Source organism: Protobothrops mucrosquamatus, unplaced genomic scaffold (assembly GCF_001527695.2).
Source record: "Protobothrops mucrosquamatus isolate PMUCROS unplaced genomic scaffold, P.Mucros_1.0 scaffold1753, whole genome shotgun sequence".
In the NCBI taxonomy this organism is placed as follows: domain Eukaryota; kingdom Metazoa; phylum Chordata; class Lepidosauria; order Squamata; family Viperidae; genus Protobothrops; species Protobothrops mucrosquamatus.
The window spans coordinates 37,484-56,109 of record NW_015387893.1 but is presented as its reverse complement, the minus strand read 5'-3'; the positions used below and the strand labels follow the sequence as shown (position 1 = coordinate 56,109).

At 36.6% G+C, this 18,626-nt stretch overlaps 1 protein-coding gene across 1 annotated transcript in view; it reads left to right on the top strand.

Moving 5' to 3' along the window:
- The window catches only part of ANO3 (anoctamin 3), a 69,301-nt gene that overhangs the window by 17,142 nt on the left and 33,533 nt on the right, over positions 1-18,626 (top strand). The window contains exons 7-10 of the mRNA XM_015823040.1: positions 1,133-1,254; positions 2,782-2,916; positions 8,848-8,944; positions 13,026-13,086. Coding sequence (XP_015678526.1) covers positions 1,133-1,254; positions 2,782-2,916; positions 8,848-8,944; positions 13,026-13,086 — 415 coding nt within the window. The remainder of the gene's footprint in view (positions 1-1,132; positions 1,255-2,781; positions 2,917-8,847; positions 8,945-13,025; positions 13,087-18,626) is intronic.

Here is an 18,626-nt window from a genome sequence, read left to right as displayed (position 1 = left end):
ATATATATATATATATATATATATATATATATATATATATATATATATATATATATATATATATAATTGATTTTATTGTAATTGGTTTGATTGTTGTGAACTACCCAGAGTCACTGAGAGTCAGACAGCATGCAAGTTAAATAAATTATGGTTCGTCACATTCAGCCAGATGTTTAGACTGGATTTGGTATTTTTGGCCAAATGATAGTGTTTAATAATATTAAAGGAAGTATTGCAAGATGCAAACTGTTCCAAGTAAAGCTGCCTTTTCCAATTAATGATGGTGATTTTGTCGATGGTGATTAAGTGGTGCTCCAGATATTTTAGAATTAAGTGTGAAAATTTACAGTTAGTTTCACAATCTAAAATAAATGGAAACTTAATTCAGCTCCTAACCAAGAATCTGGAATTATTAAGGTAGCATCTAAGAATATAGGCAGTTCCAACCAAGGTGGCTTTTGTAAAATTAGGATGTTCAGTTATGATAAATTCAGTCTTTCCAGGTATTATTATTCTTTAACAGCATTACTTATAAGGAAAATATGAAAAAAGAACTCTTTAGCAAAGGCACACAATTTAATCTTGAATCAGGGCTTCTGAACTAATCCCACAGATTTTTTATTGGACATATTTCCTCCTCCCCAAAGTGTACGTAAGAATAAAATATTAGATCTGAATCCAGTCTTTCTATATGCTCCTGTGGTGTATTTAGTAAATTGCTGCTTCTCCTCCTCAATGTTTAATTGTAACTTACAAATTAATGAGAATGAATGAGATGATTATCATAATGTATTCTGTAAATATGCTATATAAATTTGCATTAATAAGGGAGTCTTTCAGCTGGAAAGTGCTGCAGTTCCACAATGTTGGAACAAAATATTTCTAGACAAATCAGTCTGATTATATTCCAAAGAAATGTTTTCATGCTGCTAAGAGGTTTGTGAGTTGTATCAGCTCTAGCAAAAAGCTGGATGTTTGCTTAGAATTGTTCAATGTCACACAAGCCAATTAATAATATCCTCATTTTTTAAAAGAAGCACTTTATTTTAATCACGTATTTTAAGACCCCATTTGCTATAATCCTCTTACCAATTCTTCTTTATTTCAACTTGGGTCTGTGTGCATATTCTAGGGAAGTCACAAGAGCAGGCATCCTATTAAAACACATGGAGCTACGAACCATCGGCATCTATTATATGAGCGCTGGGCACGATGGGGAATGTGGTACAAATACCAACCTCTGGATCTGATTAGGTAAGATATATATATATATATGTGTGTAAGAGAATAGAAGTTGTTTCACTTCTGTGTCATTGAGCTATCCAATATAGCCAGTGGTGGGATTCAAATATGTGAACAATCGGTTCTCTGTGTGGATGCCACTTCCAGAAGTCCATTCTGGGCCTGGGCAACAAAAAATTAGCTACCGGTTCTGCCGAACTGGTGTGAGCCAGCTGAATCCCACCACTGAATATAGCTATTCTCCCTTTGTAGTACAGAGAAGATCTGTTTTTAATGGACTAATTGAGGGGAAGTGGGCGTTCTTTATTCTTAAAAGTCATTGTATTGAAGGGTACTTTATTGTAGTGATGCAGATAAGGTCAGTTGCCTCAAATGAAAAATGTAAATGCATTGCAAATCACTTGCATTGCACAAGCAATTCAAACTGATACAAATAACTTCATTTGCATCATCTGCGGTGATGATACCATTAACCAAATTGACACAAATCATGTAATTAGCAGCATTTTCATAATGACATCATTATGCAGATTGCAAGAGAATTCCACCTAGTGCACACAAACTCTGAAAAGCTGAGGTCTATAAAGTGGAGGTTCCACTTAATTTCATAATGGTACGCTGTTTGACTGATAACCATTGACAAAAAACAAACAAAAAAAAAGTGTTAGTCATAGCTGCCTGACTGTGTTTAGAAACATCTATAGAGTTCCATTGTATTCTAAGATATTACTAATTATTTTTTGCTTCGAGTCACAATAAAAGTACACAAAAAATAAAAGCAGATAAATTGCCCATAAATTCCTTAGTCTGCTAGACTCAGGATAAATTGCAACTTTGGAGGCAACCCCAAATCCACCTATATCCTGTGCATCACTTGGAAGATCCTGATTTCAACTGCCACCATCTCCCCACAGATTCTGTCTAAATAGTTTAATCAAAGCATATTACAGAACTCAAACATCATTTCTTTTCATTTTTTTTCTTCCTAGGATTTTCCTGCAAGTGCAGGGTCCACTTCTTTTTTTTTTCAGATCAATCAAGGGTTGATCCATTAGTTGCAACAGGAAATGACCAACTGGACTGTCCCCTGAACCTGATGTCATGGGCTGAAAGATTGACAGACTCAAAGTCATCCAATCAGCTTTCAGGCCTAAGGAAGAACTCACAATCTCTGTCCTGGTTTCTAGCCTTGTGCCTTAACCCAGAGGTGTCAAACTCGCAATATCACGTGACGTGTCACGACGTATCGTGACTTTTTTTCCATTGCCGGCAATGGGATGGGTGCAGTTTCGCCATGACGCATCCGGCCCATGGGCCCGCAGTTTGACACCCCTGCCTTAACCGCTTGACCAAATTGGTTCTCAGTTGTTTCTTTTCAACTGTAATAGTAATAACCTATAATTGGTTTTAGGGTGGGTTTTTTTGTGTGTATATGTTGATTTTAAGTCTGAATTGTCAAAACCAATCCAAACAGACTGTCATGTCACTGCCCAAATGGCTTTTTCTTCTAATCTGTCTCTTTTTCTCTTTTAAATGCAGGCGATATTTTGGAGAGAAAATTGGTCTTTATTTTGCTTGGTTGGGATGGTACACGGGGATGCTTATCCCTGCTGCACTTGTTGGATTGTTTGTTTTCCTTTATGGATTATTCACCATGGATACTAGCCAAGTAAGGTGAGAAGTGAAAGGATACCATGTTTAAAAATAAAAAAAAATAAGTGGCAAAGAGTAAGGAGTAGATCAGCCAAGGAAACGTTACAATTTGAAGGGCTGTGGAGCACTTTGGATTCTGCTCCCAAAAGCTGCTCTGCTGCTTAAATATTTATTTATTTCTTACCAGATTTGTATGACTTTATTTATTTATTTATTTATTTATTTATTTATTATTAACATATACCACCTGTTCTGCAACTTTATAAAGCAGCTGAGTCTGGCCTCAGCATCTTAGGGCCATCTCTGCAGAAATGCAGGTCGTCCTCCACTAACAGCAGTTCATTTAATGATTGTTTAAAGTTACAACAGCCTTGAAAAAAGTGACTTATGACTGTTTTTCACACTCATGACCGTTGCAGCATCCCCATCGTTATGTGATAAAAATTCAGATGCTTGGCAAACTGACTCATATTTATGACCGTTGCAGTGTCCCGGGGTCATGTGATCACCTTTTGTGACTTACTGACTAGTCAATGGGGAAGCCAAATTCATTTAACAACCTTGTTACTAACTTAACACTGCTGTGATTTACTTAGCTGTCGCAAGAAAGGTCGTAAAAATGGGGCAAAGTGCACTTATCAAATGTCTCACTTAATTGGACTCAATTGTGATCATAAGTCGAGGACTACCTGTAATTCACTAGTAACTAAAATAATAATTTCCACTTTGTGGATTTGTGCAGGTTCATTCATTCATTCATTCATTCATTCATTCATTCATTTGGAAACCAGGATCTGTGTGATTGAATGTAACGAACTCAAGAGAGTTCCCGCCAGTTAATCATGGAAAAAGGTTACTACTCTTTGTAGAACTGGAACTTATCAATGTTGTATGTTCAGTCTAAATTAAATTGTAGGTTGTGTGTCTTAAACAATACTTATCTATTTCAGATCCATAGTCTCTCTCTCTCTCTCTCTCTCTCTGATATTTTTCTGTTCAATAATAATTTGCAGTTCAAATATGTTTTGTATGCAGAAAAAATAAAATTCACTTTAACAGATTTCTCTGCTTTATATAAAAATCAACAAACAAATGTTTTATAAAAGGGGTTTGATCATGTGAAGAACTATGTCATAAATAGGAAGTTAATATTCAGAATATATTAAAGTTGTATTCTGCAACTACTCAACTAAATAATTGCAAAGTCCATAAGCAGAATGCATTGCCTTTACACTTCTTCTACCTATTGACTGAATTGTCTGTTGGTGGGCTAGAGTTTACTATGATATTTGTTCATTTTGATTAGGAATGAGATAATATGTGTCCTAGTTTACTCTAGTTTTATAGGAGTGCAGTTGGTTGCTACTCAGATAAGAGTAGGGAATCTGGGGGTGATAAGGAGCGGTTGCTGGAATTGGGAGTGTCTAGTTTAAGGAAGAGAAGGACTAGGGGTGACATGATAGCAGTGTTCCAATATCTTAGGGGTTGCCACAAAGAAGAGGGAGTCAAGCTATTCTCCAAAGCACCTGAAGGCAGGACAAGAAGCAATGGATGGAAACTAATCAAGGAGAGAAGCAACCTAGAACTAAGGAGAAACTTCCTGTCAATTAGAACAATTAACCAATGGAACAACCTGCCTCCAGAAGCTGTGAATGCTCCAAAAATTGGAACTTATTAAGAAGAGACTGAACAACCATTTGTCTGACATGGTATAGGGTTTCCTGCCTGAGCAGGGGGTTGGACTAGATGACCTCCAAGGTCACTTTCAACTTTATTGTTGTTGTTGTTGTCGTCGTCGTCGTTATGTGATGCATGGTGCAGGTGGCATGTTGTTGGGTGAGGGGGGAAATGTAAGATAGTGCTCCAGATTAGGGGATGCTTGCAAGTTGCAGAAATATCCCTGAAGTTAAAGCCAGCAGAGTAATTGTTCTCTGGTGGTAGGATGAGGCTCTTTGACTTGGGGGAAGAATAGCTGGATCAAGGGAGGTTGATGTGGTCTAGAGAACTAAGCATGCCACGATACCATGGTAGCAACAGGAAGAAAGAGAGATCACAAAAGACAGAGGATAGGCCATTTGTTAGGAAGGTGACTTTCCAATAATTCGTTCCAATTCTGCTTGTCCCAATGACTTGTCATCTAAACTCCAGTGCTCCTGGTTTATGGCTATTCTTACTTAATGCTTGGTTAGTCTATAATAAAACTATTTATTAACCACAATTTAATTGTGGATAAGAGAGCTAGCCTTGTATGCATTATTGAAATGTGGCTGAATGAATGGGGAAGATGTACCTTTTTGGAGATATGCCCAGGTGAGGTTCACCTGAGGTACCAACTGTGACTTCAGGCAAGGCAGGGAATTTCAGAAATTCTGATAGCTACCAAGTTACTGCTCCAAAGGTAGCTGATTGTTATTTGGAGGCTGTAAGGATCTGGATGGGAGAGGAGCACATTTCAGCTTATCTGTCAGCCCTTCAAAGTAGGCCAGGTCAGGAAACAGACTGAGCAAGGATATCAGAAATGTACCATATTTAAACACAGTCTATCAGAGTATCTCTCTGCCTACTCTTATACCAAATAGAATCAAGGCATGTTGTTTTGAATTTCTTTTCATGCTTTCCAGTTTCCCATCGTCATGTACAGTCTCTTAACTATTCTTGTATTCCTTCATCAATGTTATTCTTCCCACTCCCCTATACGATCCTGGCAAAACCACATGACAATCAATTTTAAAGCCTCCCAAGTCTGGATATTTTTCATCTTTAATTCTTAATAGGCTTGTACTCCTCCAGGTAGAGTTGGTGTGCAGTTTGGGGAGGGATGGGGGGTGTCTTCTGGACTCATAGCTCCTGCTTGAGGAGCATGTGACATCTATGAATAGAACTTTTGCACCAACGCTTCTTGTGCAACAATTGCACTCATTTTTGGATGAGGACCAATTCACGGTCATTTATGCTTTAGTTACCTCCCATTTTAATTATTAGAATGTGTTCTACTTGGGTCTGCTCCTGAATAGCATTCAGAAGTTGTAACTGTTCCAGAATATGACAGTATGGTCAACCTTGAAAATATTAAGGCAGGGGTAGTCAACCTTGGCTCTTTTATGACTCGTGGACTTCAACTCCCAGAATTCCTGAGCCAGCTAAGCTGGCTCAGGAATTCTGGGAATTGAAGTCCACGAATCATAAAAGAGCCAAGGTTGACTACCCCTGTATTAAGGTATGAACATAGAACACTAATGTTCCATGAGCTGCATTCCCTCCTGAAAAACTTCTAAGACCATTCAGAGTGTTCACTGTCACCTCCAAAGCTTTACATAGCACAGAGCCAATTCATTTTTCTACAATTTTTCCCAACTACCCCCCCCCCCATCCACCAAGATACACATACTCCAGGTTCTTTCTTAGTAAGCAGCATGATCTGGCAGGATTCAGGAGAAATGCCTTCTCTGCCATGGCATATGCCCTACGCCATCTAATAAGGTTTTAAAGGGCTGGCTTTTCCCTCAAGTGCAAGAGTTGGGTGGTAAGGAAAACCTGTTTACTATTTGCTTTCTGCCTGCAAGGTAAAAGGGCTGATTGGAAGTTGATTGTTATCGCAGCTCTTTTTAATGTATTTGGACTCTTGTTGCTAGCTGCCCAGATTTGCCACAGCAAGATGGGCAGCCTCATAAGTTGTTTAAATAAGTAGTCTCAGAATAGAATGACAATTATGAGCATAACAGCATTCCCCCCAAAAGTTCATAATTAACCATAGTTCATAGAATGTCATCTGATGATAATATTACAAGTTTCTGAAGGCACCATTGGTCATAGCAGGGTACTGAGCAGACCGAGTGTACTGTTAGATTATGGCTTCATCTCTTTGATGCAACATTGTGCACCACTAGCTAATTCCACCATGTAAAGAGGGCACTAAAGCACAGCTCCCTCTGCAAAAGACAGGACTTTCACACAAACTTGAAAAGGGGACTTTTCTTTTACAGCAGATGCAACTTTGCTTGCTCTGAAAGTTCCTATATTGAGTGAATCTATGTGTATTGTACATATGATTTTTACAGCAATATGTAATTTCTTAAAGTTATGTAAGAGTATACCATGTAGTTAAAGCAAGTCTTCCATCTAGTGGTTTCTGATGAGTTTGACATTTTAAAAAAAATACCTGAACAATGCAGCTGGCTTTTAGAAGGAACGATGAGTAGATAATTCAGATGTTATTGTTATTCACAGCAAAACATAATTACTTGATCTCAACATAAATGGAATTATGTAGACATATATCCTAGCTATACATTCTCACATTATGCATGCTGATTTGAGATTTCAAACCAGCCAAATGGATAAATTTAGCAGTTGAAGTGGTAAGCATTCTTGTGTAAAATAAACATGGCCAGGTGTTTATTCCATATTAAAAGCCAGGCATTATTTTACCTATTTTTACCTATGGAAGCATAAAAAAACAAATAATTAAACAAATATATCAAAAAGGTAATTTGTTGAAACAAAAATCACCACTAAGACACTCATGCAGTCCAAAACTTGCAGCAGTTAAACCAATTTCCAGGCTGGAAATATGTTTTTTTCCTAATATGGAAAATATGATTTTATGGTGAATTTTTAAACTCATTTTGGATACTAAGAATACAAAAAATCTGACAGAAACTACATGTGTAAGCTTCTCTTCAACACACAAGAATGAATCATAGTTAGATCCCATTTGATTGATAGGGATGGGTGGATTGATAGCAAACCTATCTGTTTTAAGGCATAATGTACAGGACAGCTTTCTTCTCCAAAAGTTTTATGTCAGATTTTTAATAATAAACTTGATTTTCAAAATGTTTTAACTGCCAGGGGTTCTTGCTTTCCTTAATTTACCAGCAAAAATGCTTTCCCACCATATCACAGCAGCAAAGAGTCCTCTGCAGAGCTATGATCTGTGCCTCAACCAACTGGGCAGAAAGCTGCAAGAATAGACTTTCAAAGATTCAAAAGGTCTGATAAATAGTCAAATTTCAAAAAGGCTAATGGAATTACTATGCAAGAAAGAATGCCACTGATTGCTATGCATTAAATGCAAGCCTTGTTTATAATGAAATCAAGTTTTGTCTTTTTTATATTTCTGCAGTATAGCAAGCTAGAAAGAATTCTCTCTTTGGCAAATGGAACTGTTTATACCTGTGTCTCTTTGATATCCTATAGTGGCTAGGAAGTGTAGCAAAGGAGAATTAGTCTGTCTCTAGAGAGAGAGAAAGATTTTCATGTTGAAAAGAAAGACAAGACCAAAAGATGTAGCCATTTATAAAAGTTGCAAAAGTGTCTAATCCCCATTCACAGAAGACTAATTTACAGCTGGATTTAATCTTCATCTGGAACTGTGGGAAAATTCTTTTATATCCCTATAAATGCATAAAGAACTAGCCAGATGATTTCTTGGTTAAAAGTAGGACATGACATCTTAGTCCCTATTTATTCACTTAATGGCTTTAATTAACCAATAAAGAGGACTGAGAGCTCTGGAAATGTTTGATCTTGGATTGAAAAATAAGATCAATGAATGACTCAAACATGTTTATTATCTACTTTCTTATCACCAAGGGTAGTGTTGAGATTTTTGCTTAATTCTACTTTTTAGGCAATGCAAACTGCAGAGTTCTATAAAATAATTTGGAATCCCTATATTTCTCTCTTGGGATCCCTCTCTTTCCATGAGAGCTTTTACGAAGAATCTGAAACTATTTGTTGACAGCAAAAAAGCTAATGTTATTTTCATCACGATTAAATCCTATGTACTATTTTGTGTCTACGGCAAATTTTATTCCAGTCCAAACTGAGAGCTAAAAACATGTTGCCTTAAACACTACAAGCCAAGTGCTCTGCCAAATACACTCATCAGGGTCCATATAACTTGCATCTGGTTGGATAACCGTTTGTTTTCTTGTATCCCTGCTGTAGCAAAGAGATCTGTGAAGCAAATGAGACCATCATGTGCCCCATGTGCGAGAAGAGCTGCACACTGCAAAAACTCAATGAAAGCTGCATCTATGCAAAGGTAACTGGCTTTCCATGATCATTGTTTTTTGTTTCCCAGAGGGCTCCTGTGAGCCCAGCAAGGTGGGCTAGAGTAAGTGACCAATGCCATGTAGATCGGGACTAGTTTTATTGTAACAATGGAATCATGCAAGTCTGAATGTGCTTCTCTCAACCTCACTCTATGAACTTGTGGGTTCATAGAGTGAAGTTGTGGGTGCCCCATCACTGGAAACTTTCTAGAAGAGACTGGGCATCCACTTGTCTGAAATGGTATAGACTCTCCTGCTTCTGCAGGGAAGTTGATCTAGATGAGCTCCAAAGTCCCTTCCAATTCTGTTATTCCATGTTCTAACTAGGAAGGGGCTAGTCTGAGATGTTTTTTTGTCCCAAGCTCAAACCCCTCTTATCTGACCATCACCTTGATAGTGCCTCTTCCTCCTCTCTCTTAAAGCCATTCACTCCCCTCCCCAGCTTCCACTGAAAACTATTCACGTTATATTTTCCTCCTACTATCCAAAATCGCACTGATCTTTAAAGAGCAGTCGATAATGTGTTCCCTATCTCACAAGAATCATGGTGTTGGTTGACAATAAAATGATTGTGATAGAATCTAAAGGTAAGAACAATCTGGGTTGGTCACCAGGACCAGAGGTTTAGACTTCCAAGCTTTTGGACTTGTGCTGGAGCCCATCCCCAGGGAACTTCTCTCTCTCCAGAATGTGCGCTTTGGGCTATTCTGTGTGTCATATTTATCAGACTATATCCCCTTCCTAGTTCATAAAGCGAGGGAGAGAGAAGTTTCCCGAGGACGGGCTCCAGCACGCGTCCAAAAACTTGGAAGACTAAACCTCTGGTCCCGGTGACCGACCCAGATTGGATTTTAAAACATTATCCTGGGACACGTATATTTGCCTTCATTCATAACAACATTACAGGTAGTCCTCATCTTATAACAGTTCATTTAGCGACCGTTCGAAGTTAGAACAACACTGAAAAAAGTGACTTATGACTTCTTTCCACCCTTAAGACTGTTGCAGCATCCCCATGATCACATGATCAAAATTCATATACTTGGCAACTGACTCATATTTATGATGGTTGCAGTGTTCCGGGATCATGTGATCACCTTTTGTGACCTTTTGACAAGCAAAGTCAATGGAGAAGCCAGATTCACTTAACAATCATGTTACAACTTAACGAATGCAGTGATTCACTTAACATCTGTGGCAAGAAGAAAGGTTGTAAAATGCGGCAAATCTCACTTAACAGCTGTCTTGCTTACCAACAGAAATTTTGGGCTCAATTGTGGTCGTAAGTCGAGGGCTACCTGTTAATAACATGATGTTTGCTAGATTCTTGACGGAGTTGGGAAAGGCAAATGTCAATCCTAAAAAGAGCCTGCTTACTTGCTACTCTGTGAGACAAAAGAACTTCGAAGTATAAAATGCATACTGTGAAAAAAATAATATACATGTGAAACATTAGCGAAGGTGGTGGAGGCAATGCTTACAAATCTAAATTTAGTTTTCAGACACCTAGTAAGGTATTTGTAGACAATCCGGCTTTGGATAATAAATAGTTCATACATATTGTAGCTCTTGATTAGATGGTTGCAAAATCATGTGATATTTCTGCTGTCAGTTACTTATCCTAACTGTAAAACAAATCTTGATTGCTTCATCAGTTTGCAGAAATCTTTTTATTACTTATTACTTCCTTTTGAAAATCAAGACATGTGTATTTTTATCAAATCTTTGCATGCAAGCTCTAGAGTCCTATAAAGCAACCAAAACCAGATAATCATTTTGCAGTCATCATTGACGTATTATGGAACTCACAATACAAACAAATTAAATTGATATTCTAATACCCAAGGAGGGAGTGGTTACCTGACCTAGAAACCTCATTTCTATTTGTGGAAAGCAAACATTGGCGTGGAGACACATAGGGGCAAGGTGTAGATGGCCTTGCATTATTTGGATTCAAAACCACTGTATCTGCTTTATTTAGTTTCACACACCCTGTCCCAATTAGACTGGACCCAATTGAATTAATATCGTTCTTAAATTGAAAGCAAAGCGAGCCTCTGGTTTATGACTCAAGCCAAGCAGTTGAAGCTTATGAGAAACTAATTACATAACTATAAATCAGTTCGTGATCTCACTAAAACTAGGGCAAAGCCAAGAGCCTGCGGACAAGAATGTAGGCAATCAGATCTTCAGGAAAAAGAGATGTGTGATATCAAGAGGTTTCTCCCTTGCTTCAAGGAAGCAATTTCAAAGAGCAGAGGTGCACACATTTGTGATAAAGCAGAATCAGAGCAGGTCTCCATCTTTTGTACTGATCAGATTCAAAATCTCAGTAGATACGGTGTCTGTATAGATACATAAGCTTTAAGATGCAATCCTACCGTATATAGTACCAATCAAATCTGAAAACAGTCAGAAAACATGTATGTGCTTTATCACTAAAGTGCACTCTTATTTAAATGGTGCATTCCATTTGCACCTTCTAAGAGACCATCCCCATGTCATTAAGAATATAAGAGTGATTCAGTCTTGTGAGACCAGAAAGGAACAATGGTTTAATTAATTGCCATGCTGACAATCAAAAATCCGTTGTTATGTAATTCCTGCTAAGGAAGCTGAGTGATAGGCTATGGAATCCTGTTTACAGAATGGTTTCTTTTAGATTCTGACATTTTTTTGTAATTGGCCTAAAATGAATAATGTGATAGTGCAGATAGTTTTTTGAAGTATAATGTGTTTTATTTTTATAGTGCTAATGTTCTGTAACTATTGCTCAGAGCAGCCTACAGTAATAGCATTTCCTATTTATCATAAATTTACTGTGATAATCCTCACTTAACATCCACTCAGTCAGTCACCATTCAAAGTTATGGTGTTGAATAAGGACATTTACAACCAGCGCTTGCTGCATTCCTGCTATCACATTGCAATTTGGTATGCTTGGCACACAATTACGATGGCTGCAACATCCTGCAGTCACATCATCACCATGCATGATCTTCTGTGCCATCTTCTGACAAGCAGTCAATAAGAAAATCAATAGGAAGTTGTAAATAGTAATCATGCAATATTGTGCTTAATGACTGTGAGGCCACAACTGTTGTCGTAGGTTGGCACAGTCACATGAGGCCACACTTTGCAACAGCATCATTTAGCGATAAGGGTTGCCAGTCCCGAAAACCACTGTTAAGCAAGTACTACCTGTATATCTGTTAAGCATGGAATACCTCAATCCTGTGAGATAGGCTGGGCCAAGAGAGTGACTGGACCAAGTTCACTCAGTGGACCAGAAATTAGTACTGTCCATTTCTAGTGCAATACTTATACAACCAGAATATCACACTGTCTCTCTGTAATAACTGTAACCACACAAACAGCTGGAGAGGTTCTGTAAAATATGCCTTTCTTTTTCAAAGTTGATTAGTTGGCATATGAAGAAGGTCTTTTATGCATTTAGTTGTTTTTATTTATTGCTTGGAAGCTACAATTTACTCCCTTGAGAGCTGTGCTTTGTCCCATTCTCTCTGTTTTCTGGAAAAGAATCAAGACCTTCCTTTGCAGCCAGTCTTTTCTGAGGGAACTAATTTATAATAATTGAAATGTGGTTAGGCTGCTGTAATTGTTCCTATTTTACTGTTAGATTGAATTAGTCTATGTGTGAAGGAGGGCAAGGCATACATATCAAGGAGCAAACATATATGATCCGAAATGGGGAACTGCTTCTTTAAAATTAATTTCAATTGTCATTTTCTTGATGTTTGAAATTCATGCCCCTATTTTTTTCCCCACAAAGCTCTATAATTTTGCTTCATAATTCTGTTGCCCCAGAACAAATTACTTAGTTCGGTGTTCTGTGTAACAGTTTCTGTGTACTGTGTACTGTATATCTTCAAAATGGCTTCTGCAGAGAAGGAAAAATGTTCTTTAAATTCAAAGAAGTTGAACCATGTTTGTATATCTGGGGCTAGAGTTCAATAATTTGTTACAACTTTCACCTTTTGGGGCTTTCTTAACATTTTGAGTAGTTTCATTAATAATTTGCATAACTTCCTTTATTTTTTTCCTCCTAAGGTTACATACTTATTTGATAATGGAGGAACTGTCTTCTTTGCCATTTTTATGGCTATATGGGGTAAGTTATTGTTTAATAATAATGTACAAATAACAGAAAACACTATAGTCAGTGGACTTGATAGTTGAAGTAAAATGTAATATGGAAAATTATATTTTAAAACTATTGGCAGGCATTTGGTACATAGGTCTGCATAGGATACATTTACTTTACATGTCTAAAATCTATTTTCTACAGTTAGGGATGAAGGAGTGTAAAATGTAAAGGAAATTCTGCCATATATATTATTTGAAGAAAATTTGCATATTCAATGTTAATGAATTTTGCAGCAGCACAATGAGTAGCACTGTTTCCTCTAAGAAAAAAATCTGCAAAAAATGCATGTGTAAAACAAAATATGCTACTGATATTTGATTCAAATAACAGTAACTTTTTTAAAAAAAGCACCAATGTCAGGTAATTTGCATTTAGAAAAATGTCTATATTCTATATGAGAAAATTTCTGTATCAAAAGATGAAGTCAGTCCCTGATGGTTCTTTCTGACTACTGACACTGGTGGATGATGAGCATATAAACCATATGAAAAGTGAATAGGTGACTAAAAGCAAAATTAAAAAAAAAACTTCAGAAAGGTTCCTTTGTGTGTTTTGGGGAAAAGGGGGGCAATTGTAACTATGGAAAGTTGAAATGGTGAACTTTTACTGATATTGCATTGGAATCTTTTTTGAAATGAGAAGGACACTTTTAAAGGTGCAAGAGAGATAGGTTATGTGATACAAATAGTCTTCACTAACAACCACAATTATCACCATTGTTAAGTGATATTGTCATTAAGCAAAACATCACATAACCACAAAGGACTTACAATGTCAGTTCCACTGAGGTTGCCAATTGAATCATCAATGGTTGTTAAGTGAAACATCACATGACCATGATAAGCGATTTCACTGTCGGCTTCTCCATTGACTTTATTTTTGTGAAGCTTGCAAATGGCAATCGCGTCATGTCATGACCTCAGGATGCTGCAACAGCCATAAATACACACTGAATGCAAAGTGCCCAAATCACAATTACGTGACCACAGAGGACCCGCGATGGACATAAGTTTGAGGACTGGTTGTAAAATCTTTTTTTTTCAGCACTGTCATAATTTCAGACAATCATTAAACAGGGCAATGGTTTACCAAGACTATATATATATAGCAAAAGGAACCAAGCAAGTGAAATTACATTGACGCCTTTCTTCAGGATTGGGGACTTCAGTTAAAACATTTAAAATAAGCATCCAGCAGCCAATAGTTTCACAAGTAAATCCTTACAAGGACAATCATCTATAAGAGCCTACAAAACTGGGTTAAAATCTCTACTTTTTTGAGTTCTTATCTCTATCTTGCATTTAGCCTGCGTGCTCTTCCTTTATCTTTACTTTTCTTCCTATCTCTGATTCTTGGCATCTCTAACTATGGGTGTCCACAGGATATGGTCAAAAATATTCAGAATAGTGGCCACAACAATATCATTAAAACTATTCCCATTTTTTAATGTGCATCACCCTCTTATGTGTTTAGGTCTTCCCAACTGTCCCACATATGTATGTCCCACTTATATATATGTATGTATGTATGTATGTATGTGTATGTATGTGTATGTGTATGTGTATGTATATGTATATGTATATGTATGTGTATGTGTATGTGTATGTGTATGTGTATGTGTATGTGTATGTGTATGTGTATGTGTATATGTTATGTATATGTATGTGTATGTGTATGTGTATGTATATGTTATGTATATGTATATATGTTTCTATATATACATATATGTGCATGTGTGTACACACACAGAGTCTTGCTATCACCTGACATGCTCCATATGCATGTAGTAAACAGAGAACAAGAATAAAACAACCACTGTCCAGGTAATAAACCAAACTTGTACAGAGAAGAGGCAATCAAGCTGTCCCTTCCGGATTTTCTGCCCTGTCTTGAAAAATCTGTGGAAACTAAAATAACTAACTGAATGAGGCTTGAGGGAATAATAAATTTGTCTATTCTTTTCTGATTTCTTTCATGCAACTTCCACAAATCTTCCTCTCTTACCCAAAGTGCTTTAAAAAATGGTATCTCAGTATAGGAAAAATAAAAGAAAATTGAGTCACAAGATACCAGACGCTTTTTTTTTTTTTTTTTTTTACTATGTGACATGCTTAGTAGACAATGGATTTATTTTTCACATCTGAAGAACCATTTTTCTGTCTGAACCTCCTTTGGCTTTAGAGCTTACAGAAGAGCATCTTTTCTCCTTCCCATTTTATCACAGGCACAATTGGTGAACATAGAGGGAAGGTTTCTCGGTGGCTATTCCCAGCTTTTGTAATTATTTACCAAAGAGGTTGAGCTAATTCCACTTCCAGGCTGTTGTTCTACTTGAAAGCCCAATTATTCAGGCAGGAGTTTGACCTTTCATGGTTTCTAAAATCAAGGAACTTTAATTGATATTGGGTGTGTATGTATGTGTTTGTTTTGAATTAGGTTTAATTATAGTTGTGTACTTTAGCTTCATTTTGGCCAGAAAGACAATCACAATACAGTAAATAAATATTTGTATTTTGTCCTTCCATCAAAAGGCCCTTAGAAAACATGAGGTTATCCAATTCATCTTCACTCCAACCTTGCAAAATAGATTAAACAATCTAACCAGGTGAACAGGTTAAGCTCTCCAGCCTAAGCACATAGCTCATTTTATCTAATAAAGCATGTTATCCATTTCATGCTAGAGACTACTAATGTGCTTGTATGAAAATGAACAACAATATAATCTTCTTGACAGTCATAAGGAGCCGTCATTTGGAGCGGTTTCTGTGCTGTTTCTTGTGGTATAGAAATAAATATGTTTCCCCAAAACAGTTGGAGACCTTTTGATCCAAATTACATGTTCTGCAAGAGTTAAAAAGATGGCTGTTCTTACAGATCTACTTCTATTTAAGTATTATTGCTATTATTGCTATTGTGGTATGTATTTACGTAAATTCCCCTGCTTTGTTTCAATTTTATACAACTAATAGAATTTATCTAATTTTTCAAGTCTAGAAACTAGTGTAAATGCAAGCAATATGCTTGTTTTTAGTTATCTGACTTTAAATTTATGTATTTTTTTTTCTTGATTTGATTTCTAAACCAGATTTATTTTGTACAATTCAAGATAGGGTATATAATCTTCCCAACTCTTATTTTCCCCACAACAACCACTATGTGAGATAAATTGGGCTGGGAGAGAGTGACTGGCCCAATCTCACCCAACTATCTTCCATTCCTAAGGATGGACTTTCCTAATTCCTAAGGATTTGGGGTCTGATGGTTGACTACCTTAACGCTAGACAACTGGCCTTTCTAAATAAAAAATATTTTCTGTTTAAAATAATTATTTACATACAATTTTAAATTACAAATATAATTTTGATGGAATTGAAACATGTGAACTGTTATGGAAACAAAGAATGAATTGCCAATTGCTATAGTATCAACTCTAATACATTTTACCCCATTGGAGACTAGAAATAGCAGAACATAATGATGTTGTTTTAACCTAGAGTAACTAACGCAGGGTAAATGGAACCTATTACCATTAGCATCTGCATCTGAACAAGTATCTTTCCTCCTTACCTCCAATTCTCCAGCATTCACACCCCCTTTCATGATGATATGAACCAAGATTGATTCTTGACAAAAGCAAAGCTGAAAATATTAGTGCAGTGTGGGAAAATAAGAAGCATAAATAATCTTGCTTTGGTAACTTGGAATACAATTCTTCTTTTCTTCCCTTTTAGGTAAGATCAATTCAGGAAGAAATAATTTTTAAAAAAAACGGCAGCTTGCTCTCATTACATTTTCTATGTAGTCCTTTTATTAGTTTGGCTTATGATCTAAAAACATGGAAGCTCTAAAACGATGGTGAAACAATAGGACAAGAAAGCAAATAGACACACCATTTTAAGATACTGGAAAGACAGTAGTTTTTAAAGCATTTTGATACCTCTTTGAGTATATGCTTTTTTTTTTTGAAGATGTTTAAGTGCAACCTTTTTTGACAAAATTAGCTTTGTCCAGCAAATGCTGTCCCAAACAATTTAAAATGATCCTGATATAATATGTGCTAAAATGTGACTGAAAATAGACCAGCAGTACAGCTTGTGCCCAGCAAAAACTGTTGGCTGTATTTAAGTGCAAATGTTTTGAACAGCAAAACCAGAGCTTTAGGCAATAGTACATAATGACAGAATCCAGGGCAAGCCACTAAAAGGCAAAACCACAGTGACATATGATACATATCCTTACATGCTTCCATCCTGATGCATGATGCAACAGTACATGTGTTGTATTTGTGAACATTGCTCTAAAGGCCCAAGAGAAGCAAATTTATTCTACTGAAATACAACTCAGCTACATTAGCCTGGCTTCCCTTTGAGACTTAGTTTATCTACAAAAAACAATTAAAAGCCTTGAAGTTGATTATTCTTCTACAGAATTAAGTAAGCATATGGTTTATAACAACTTAGGCTGCATTATAACAACTAGATTGCATTAACAGAGGGGTAGGATCAATATCATGTGAAGTATCACTTTATAATGCCTTAGTAAGTCCACACTTGGAATATTACATTCAGTTTTGGTCACCACAATATAAAAACGATGTTGAGACTCTAGAAGAGTGCAGAGAAGAACAAGAAAGACGATTAGTGGACTGGAGGCTAAAAGAGATGTAGAACAGTTGCAAGTATTGGGTATGTTCAGTGACATGGTAACAGTGTTCCAATATCTCAGGGGTTGCCACAAAGAAGAGTGGGTCAACCTATTCACCAAAGCACCTGAAGGCAGGACAAGAAGCAACAGGTGGAAACTAAGGAGAGAACCAACCTAGCAAAGTTTATTTTTGCTCATAAACCATAATCAAGTCTCTGGAGTGTTCTCTTTCTGTACTTTGCTCCAACTGGAAAAAAAATAAGCTTACAATTTCATCTCTGCCCATTCTAGTGCCCATTCAGTTATAATTCCAGCATATCTAGGAGACATCACTTTGGTGAATGTCACTATTGATTCTAAACTGACCTACCAATAATAATTAAATGATTAGGTAATTTATTTATTAGGTATAATAAAAGAAAATTAGGGTGCTCTGCAACAGTAAAAAAAAAAAAACACAAAACCCCGTTATAACAAAATTACCCTCTTAAATCCGGGAAGGGCAGCTTTTCTCCACATTCCTTTTTTCTCAGATCTTCTTCCCAAAAAGCTGGAGGGTGATCTGGTGATGACGCTAGAAATTTTTAGAATGAGCAGAGATGAAATTGTAAGCTTATTTTTTTTCCAGTTGGAGCAAAGTACAAAAAGAGAACACTCCAGAGACTTGATAATGGTTTATGAGCAAAAAAGAAAACTTTTTAAAAACTGAGGGAAAACAACGTTGCCAAAAACTTATCATTTTTGTCACTGAATTTAAGCATTAAGATAGTTTACCTGATCAGTATTAAACAAGCAGCTCCTTGAGAAAAAAATTGCTCAACTCTGAATGTAATTAGAATTAGTATTTGGAAGGATGAAGG